This window comes from Vombatus ursinus, unplaced genomic scaffold, assembly GCF_900497805.2.
Source record: "Vombatus ursinus unplaced genomic scaffold, bare-nosed wombat genome assembly UNPS02014791.1, whole genome shotgun sequence".
NCBI lineage: Eukaryota > Metazoa > Chordata > Mammalia > Diprotodontia > Vombatidae > Vombatus > Vombatus ursinus.
Genome location: NW_020954569.1, coordinates 14,702,254 through 14,711,254, shown reverse-complemented (window position 1 = coordinate 14,711,254; position 9,001 = coordinate 14,702,254). Strand labels below are relative to the sequence as shown.

Here is a 9,001-nt window from a genome sequence, read left to right as displayed (position 1 = left end):
TACTAAAATGAACAACACTGAATTTCCATAGCTTTGGCTCTTGGAAGTGATTAAATAAAATGCTGTATATACTCCATGTGACATCCTACAAGAAAGAATTAATGAAATTAATGAACAAATTAAAAAGGAAAAGGGAAAAAAATATTGTGCTGAGTGGCAGGAAAATCCTCCCGAATGTCAAATATTGTAAAGGAGCAGAGGTGGTGTCTGGAAAATGATTTCTTCTTGAGAGAACAGAAAATGTATCCTAGGTTAAGAGTCTTTGTCACTTTCCCCACCACCATACATTTCAGCTAACTTATTAAACCGAGGGCCCCATTCTCGGAGGTAATCATAGTTTTGGTCTCCGTCAGTAGTACCTGATTCTAGTGAACTCAAAGATTCGGCTATAGAATCATTTCCTTCATAGGCATAGGTTGCCAGTGAATCATATGGTGGAGCAGTGGGATCAATATCATGCTCTTTTAGCCTCTCATTAATGAAATCTCGGACATCTGTGTTATCTGGAGCTGAAGAAGTCCTCCGTGGGATAAACAACGTTTCTGGAATAATGTCTCGTCGTAGTTTTTTATCTTCTATAACCGCGGGATTTCTCAGAGTACCAATATCAAATGCCTGGGTGTCTTCCTCTCCACCTCCTTCATCATTATAACTCACAATGTTGTCTCTGATGTCCTCTTTAGATAAGATAAGAGGTTCTTTCTTTCGCTGTCTTTTCAGAGCTGCAAATAGCACAACTATAACTGGAGAAAATGAGAGGGAAATAAAGAACAGACCTTGTTTACTGAGAGTGCATAAGAGTTGACTGGAAACATATCAAGACTCTAGGTTTCCTTACTTCTTCCTAGTCAATTGGAGAATTTAAGATTAATTTTGTCCTTTAGCTAGACTTTGTGGGATTTTCCCCCTTCATTAATATATATTTACAGTAATTGAGCTATAGTAAAGTAAAATGATTGTGATTTAAAGGAAAATAAATATTCCATCAATTTTGAATTATGTTTCCATTATTTTCCCTAGGAATACCCAGAAAATCTTACTTGTCTCACTGCTTCATGTAAAATCATCATTGGTCTTTTCTATACACCATAACATTAATAACAATGAAAACAACAATAATAAGGATAATCATCATGACCTTTGGATAAATTATTGATATAAAGTTACGTATATATCAAAAAGCAATAGACGATCTGTTTTCTAAATTTAAAATAAAATGTCTTTATTTTAGGCAGTTTAGAAAGCCATATTTGGCTAAATTGTTTTTTAATTAGAGATCTAAAATGATATTACATACAGTTTACTAATAATGATTATACACAAAAGTTTTACTGCTAGAGGGGATTGAATTCCTCCCTGGAGGGATTTATTAATTAATTAAAGATCAATGGTGATTATATAATATCATTTAAAATGTAAAGCTATCACACATATGTGTACTTATATATATGCACACACAACAATGGATTATACCTATATACATGCAACACATATGTACATGTATGTGTTTTTTTAATATACCTATGATTTAATCAGTATAGAGAGCTGTTAGTGAGGAAATTCTTCACCACTATACTATCACATAGTTGTTTTATTATTTTTGAAGGGTTACATTAAGTTTAAAAGTCATCTGTTTTTCTTCTATTACTTAAAATAATCCAGAGTTCAAAAATTACAAGTATATGCAGTATATTTTCAAAGTATTAATATCTGCTTTTTGGTTTCTTTCAAGGTGTGTGTGTGTGTGTGTGTGTGTGTGTGTGTGTGTGTGTTTTAATATTACCCTTCTTCACACACCAGAAAGGTGTGTAGGATACACAAACTACACATTTAAATTTAGGATGTTCTATTTTCCTAAGCTATAGAAAATCTAAATTAGATTTGATAACTGCATTCTTTTTATAGGTTATGTCATACTGTGCCTGGGATGAGTAATTTACCCTTTAGCTGTTTAGACAGTGAACTATGGTACTTGTACTATGATGTACTACGATAAAAGAGTCAAAACAGCAAGCTTTGTGCTACAGCTTAGACTATATATAACTAAAACTAAATATAGAATTATAAAATAAATAGTTTACATGAAAATAGCATAATTTCTTTAGGGAGGACTTGGAAGTGTCTAACCTTATCTCATGAACAAAACAAAACAAAATAATAAACTGAACTTTCCCTGCAGTCACAATAGTGTTACTATTAAGTAATAGAAATAATGCTTTCAGATTTGTGATCATGTAGACAGGTTTTATCTCTGCATCTCTGTATCTATCACTGTATCTATCTCTGTATCTATCTATCTATCTATCTATCTATCTATCTATCTATATATATACATACACACACACACACACACACATATATATATAGGGCCATCTATTAAGTGATATACAGTGTTCTTTCTAAGTGAATTCATTTCTATATGCATATTGCTCTCATATATACAAATTTGGCAGTGTGGTGTAGAATATAAAAGAGTTGACCTTGGCTCCAGAAGTACTTCGATGTGTCCCATCTGTGATACATATAGATTGACTCTGGCTGAGTCAATTAAACTTTCAGTGTCCTAGACTACTCTTTAAAACTATAAATTTGCCCCCCCGCCAAAAGATGCTTACCTCTTTTGTTAGAGTGAATTTCCTCACCTAGGAGTTACTTATAATAATGAAGTCACAGGTTTGGTCCCTATCTCTATGCCTGTTCACAGAGATACATTACCAAAGATATGCATAACTGGAAAAGGATATAAGTTTGATATGGAGCAAGTAAAGAATTAAAGATGGACAGCTTGAGTGTTCCATCAGAAGCCACAAAAATTTAATAGGAGCAGTGATTTTCCTAAAGCACAGGTCTAACCATGCCACACCACTCATCAATAAACTCTAACGGCCATCTATTAACATTAAGATCAAATATGAACTCTTCTATCTGACATTTAAAGACCTTCAAAATCTGACTGCCACCTTCCTTTCCTGGCTTACAACAAATTATTCTCCTTAACACATTGTATGTTACAGGCACCTGGCCTCTCGTGATTGCTTATCTATGCTACTTTACTCCCCTTCTCCATACTTTTGCACAGATCACTCTCTATGACAGGAAATGTGCTCCCTCCTCACCTCCACCCCCGAGAACAGCTACTTTTTTCTTTCCAAAACTCAGTTCCAGTGCCATTTTCTACAAAAAACTTTTCCTGATGGCCCCAGGTCAAAATACTTCAATTTTATTTGATATTTTTATATAGGTACATGCTTCCTCCAATAGAATGAAATTCTTTGTTGGAAATGACTGTTTTTGTATTCCAACTTCCTAATTTGGCATCAGGCACATAGTAGGAACTTTGTAAGTGCTGAAGCAGAGAAAAGTATCCAGCATGTTGAGTAGATCCTCTATAAAGTATGTATGGAAAGATAGGGACAAGGGTTGAACAGTTGAAAAAAATGTATGAGTTGTGATCTATACAGTCTACACTGATGAGACTGCAATTGCAATGGAAGTATACATACACATACACACAGGCTTTATGCATCTAAGATTTCTAAATTTCTGCACTGATGCCTTATCATGGCATAGAGACCTACCTGGGTTCTTGTGTAGCAAGAGCCCTGGATGATTCTACCAAAATGTATTGGTCTTGAGTAATTGTATGATAACGGACTTCATGTTTATTGTCTGAGGATCAGCCCAGATAATGGGAAAAGCACATCACCATAGGGTAATGAATATTTTAGCCATAGAATAGTAACTTCTGAAGATCACCTATTAAGTTCAGATAAGGCCAGTGCTCTGTGGTGGTAGAGGTAACAACTATTGCGACTCAAAAGCTTTCCAGTTTATAGGAGGATACAAGAACCCAGTCCACAAGAACCCAGATTCTTTATGAAATGATGACATATCAAAGAACCTTGTAGATCTTAAATATACAGAGCATACTTTTTCATGCATATATACATATGGGATCTTTTATATAATTAAGTGTAGCTATTTGAATTCTTGAGTATTAAATTTTATTGCATAAAGACAGAGGAACATAAGCTCTTTCAGTATATAGTGTGTGAAGGAGATGAGATGGGAATAAGCACTTCTATAAATCGTATTATGTGTCAGGCACTATACAAAGAGCTTTACAATTATTATCTCATTTGTCCTGTGAAGTGGGCACTGTTATTATCCCCATTTTACTGATGAGGAGACTAAGGCAAATAGAAGTTGTGACTTGCTCAGAGTCACATTGCTATTAAGTGTCTGAGGACAGATATGAATTCAGATCTTCCTAACTCTATCCTCTGAGCCATCTACATCCCTCACTATTTATCTCTAATTATTTATGCTGCACACACATATATGATATCTAAATATATGTACATGTGTGTGTATGCATTTGTTTCTAAATCTAGATCTATATTTGTAAGGGCATGCATGATGTCTGAATATAGATATACTATATTTGTCTAGTTGGTTAGCTGTCTAGATCAAAAAGCTAACTGTTAATGGTTTAGTGTCAAATTGAGAGGAAGTCTACACTGTAATGCCTCAGTTCTGTACTTGACTTTCTATTGTTTATTACTTTTATCAATGATTTGGATGAAGGTATTCTCATCAAATCTTTAGATGACAGAAAGCAGATAGTGTAGCTAATGTATCAGATTATAGAGACAGGATTCATGAGTATATTGCCAGGTTAGAGCATTGGGGTTAATTAAATATGATGAAATATAATAAAGATATTATAAGGTCTATGATATATAGATAACTGGCTATGGAACTAGATCTAGATTGATATAGATAGATGAATAAATATGCAAATACATAGGTAACGATAAGGTTTGAAGACATATGTGTATATATACTATGTATAGAAAGAGAGAGAGAGAGAGAGAGAGAGAGAGAAGAGTGGTGCTAGGCCATCTAGGATACCAGAGAAGTCTAGGGGAGAGATAAAGGTAGAAATGTATATATATTGTGTATGCATATTATATTTATTTTAAACGACAATTTGTATGTGATGTATAAATCAGATCAGTATATAAGATATACAAATTATCCATATAAATTAATATACAATTCACATATATATGTAGATCCTTGTATGTGTATATATATGTATGTGAGTGTCTGTGTATGTGCTTATGCATATGTATATATACAAAGATATACACATATAAATATACACACATCAGCTGCAAGGTACATAGAAAGACAAACACCTAGATAATCCAGAGGAGCACAGGTAAAAGACAATATGGACAAATACGTCCATAAACAAAGAGCCAGAAGACGTGAGAGCCAGGGATCAGTCAGTTAGTGCCCTGAGGCACGAGAAACAAGCTTCACCATTAGACCTAGACTATGGTTATTAGTCTAAATTAGAATACATGTACAAAATAACAGGTCACAAATAAGAAGATAAGAGAGAGTACAGGAACACAGTCACAGGAATTACTGAATTTGATATCCTCAGGCATTATTCTTCATTCATTAACCTGTATGATCTCTGGTTCTTGTGAGTTGATAGACTCAATGAGCCTTATCTGTTACTTAGGGCCTGCAGGAATATAGAAGTGTGTACATATACATAGAAGTATGTGTGTATGTATATATGTATATATATATATATATATATATATATACACACATACATACACACACACACATATACATATACTGTTGAAGACTTATTCTCAGTCACTAAGATAGTATGTATCCTGATTCCAAGGTCAAGTCTCCATACATTGCATCATGCTTCATGAGGATCAAAGGAATAGTATGTGTATTTGCATGTGTGTGTGATTAAGTGTGTGTGTGTGTGTGTAAGTTTAGAGAAGTACTTTCCAAAACCTCAATTTTCTTGCAAGTGAAGACTGATAGGTTCTTAATAAAACATTTTTTAATTCAACATTTCTGAATTCTTGAAGAATACACTGTTCCTTTTTCATCTTGCCAACCAACCACCACCAACAGGATATTCTTTTAAAATAATCTTTCAGATACAGGCAACAATATAATGTGGTTGACATTCCTAGGCAAAGTAATTAAATTTACCTCTTATCTTTTTATATAAATACTTAACTCTGCCAAGTTTGTCCACCTTGGAGGATGTGAATGACTTGACTGAGTTTGCAATTCTGTCTGGGAACTAGGTCATTGAATGAAAAGTTATACATTTCAGATGGTAAAGATCTATGACTTTATCATTCTTAGGTAAACTGAAATGATACTTTTATATGCTCATGCTATGAAGTGTTTTTTTTTCCCATATCCCAGTGTAAGATTGAGATAAGGTCTGTCACTGAATCATAGTCAATTCCACAAACAGCAACCCACCAACCCATCATATTGAGGATGGTAATTGTATCTATAATAGAGGAAAAAATCATATTTTAATGCAAATTTTCCAAGTTCTAACTTGGCATTCTTAGCTTATGCGTTTATACAAAAAAGGGGGGCATGAGGAATCAAAAGGGACATTTATTGAGGTCTAACCACCATATTTTACCTTTTCTTAGTATTATAGGTGCACAAAAAGCCTAAGATATAGTATAGAAAGGTACCTAAGAGATCTAACAGTTGTAAGATCATAGCATTAGAATGAAAAGGACCATAGAAGACCATTAAGTCCAACTTTCCAACTTTATAGCTAAGAAAACTGAAGGCCAAGGTTTTTTAGGTATCTTGCCAAAGGTGACAAGGGTGGTGAGAAATATTGGGAGAGCTTGAAATCAAATTTATTCTGACTCCAAATAATATAAAACAGCAATAGCAATAATAGCTAGTATTAATATAGCCCTTTGAGGTTTGTAAAAGGCTTTACACTATTTCATTTGATCGTCACAAGAATTTTGGAGCTACTGTTCTTTCCATAACACATTGCTGCCCCTGTGCATATCCTTTAAAATATTCAAGGAAAAGCAGACCCATTCACAAATAAAAGTTCCCCTCTCAATAATTATACAAATGCAAGATCCAGAAAACAAAACAAAATGAAACAACTGTGTTTGTCTGTAGTAACAAAACTTACCTAGCAAAATGATGATGCAGAGGAGAATGGCAATAAGAGCCCCTGTGCTTAGGCCAGCAGGAAGGAGCAAAGCCTCCGCACTGCAAGACTGCATGTTTCCTTGACTGTCACAAGCACAAACTCGAATAGTGAGCGTACCAGTACTGCTTTGGATTGGGTAATCATTGTCAGAGATCACAACTGGCAGGAGATAGCTACTGATTTCATGCCGACTGAATCCATTTTTTCTCGTTAAAATTCTAGCAGTGTTATCTAAAAGGAATTAAAGCAGAATTATTTATTAGTTTGGGAACTTTAAGTATCACCTGTCCTGAAAACCCAATTGTGGTTTAAGATATATTGGATTCAATGACTCTAATTTATGATCCTAAAAGAACAAAGCTGTTACATGTTCTAATGCCAAGTACTGATTTTTGGTGGGCAGATAGAAAGTGAAAAAGTAAAAAACAACCACCACCAAATCCCTCCAAATATTTTTTTCTGGGTATCTAAAAACTGTGTACAACATTTAATTACTTGAATTTTCTACTAATCTTCATGTATGCATAAAGGCACAAAAACATATCCTTTAATACAAATAAAATTCAGAGGCAGATTCTAAACACTCTCCTAGAAGTATTTTCAATAATCAACAACAATAAAACAATACAATCATCCTTAATGTTATAGAATCTTTCTGTGGCACCTAACCACTTAGACAGTCACATAAGGTTTAATGATAGAGAGAGATGAGGCAATCTAAAATGGAGGTCCTTAATTATTTTTGTAATGGATACCTCCGACAATCTACCAATGAACTGCTTCTCAGAATAATAATTTTAAATTCATAAAATAAAAATACAGCATCATAAAGGAAACTAATTATATTGAAATGTATTTTTTCCCATCCTACTTCACAAACCCCAGTCTGTGAGAATTGCTAACAAGAATCCCTATTAAAGGGTCTACGGTAACATTTGCATTAACTCTTAGGTCCAGTCCATTTTAGGCCATAGTTATCTGCATTATTTCTTTCTTCTGAAATAAAGAAACCAAGAGGAATGTTTCAATTCTGTTATCCCATAGGTTGAAGGCAAAACATTGGAAACAAATAACCCAATCTGAGAGGAGAACAGATGTGCTCATATAACTTTCAAGGAGTTTGAAACCATACATCATTAAGCGTTATTTAAAATCACTAGTAAGCGTAATACTAATAGTTGTGTTGCTACTCTCATCATACAAGAGGGGAAAAGACATATTTTGTTAAACTTGTTTTAATTAATGTCAGCCAGGCCATCAAAACAAAGTGAAGTCAAGATTTTAAATAATTCTTTAAATAATTCAGGTGAATGAAAGAACAATTTTGGGTGAAATTGTTGTAAGAATTACCATTTATCCAGATGGTTGAGACCTAATCATGTTAAGTCAAAGACAGTGAATTTATTATTTAGTAAAAAAACAAAAACAAAAAAAAAAAGAAAAAAAACATTAACTCCTGTATCACTAGTCTAGTTGTAGATAAATAGCTATTAAAGTTGTTGGTTAGGTTAGAGAAAGATAGGTTACTCTTATTTTCTATTTAGAAAATATTTTTTCTTAAGTGGTTCCTATTTTCAGTGAACTAATTTATTATCTACAGCAAATAACAGCTTAGTTTGATGCAATAAGTTTTTAATCTGTGTATTCTTGTTGCTTTTAGTCCTCTATACCCAATATATTGCAGAACATAAAGTGACAAACCATAATTGAGTGGTACCTTACTTGAGATGTTGGCATTCTCAACTAACACAATGATTTGGTTTTCTGTTCTTTAACAAACTGCTAACACAATTGAGAAAATGGAATTGGACTTGGGAGTTCCAGGGAAGGATTGAGCACCAAGAAGAAAAATAAACCCTAAGAACTTAAAAGAGATTAAATTTCTTTGAGTCTTCATGTATATATTAAATATTGTGTTGAGATCTTCAAGTCATGAAATGAGATGATCAAAATTCCAACCTCTCC

At 33.6% G+C, this 9,001-nt stretch overlaps 1 protein-coding gene across 2 annotated transcripts in view; it reads right to left on the bottom strand.

Annotated features, from left to right (window-relative positions):
* Nucleotides 1-252: 252 nt before the first annotated feature.
* Nucleotides 253-9,001, bottom strand: part of CDH10 (cadherin 10) — a 173,942-nt gene continuing 165,193 nt past the window's right edge. The window contains exons 10-11 of one of the 2 annotated variants that reach the window (XM_027868978.1): nucleotides 7,016-7,267; nucleotides 253-743 (exon numbers count right to left, since the gene is read on the bottom strand). In XM_027868978.1, the coding sequence (XP_027724779.1) occupies nucleotides 253-743; nucleotides 7,016-7,267 (743 nt within the window). The remainder of the gene's footprint in view (nucleotides 744-7,015; nucleotides 7,268-9,001) is intronic. The other variant, XM_027868979.1, reaches the window with a different exon arrangement.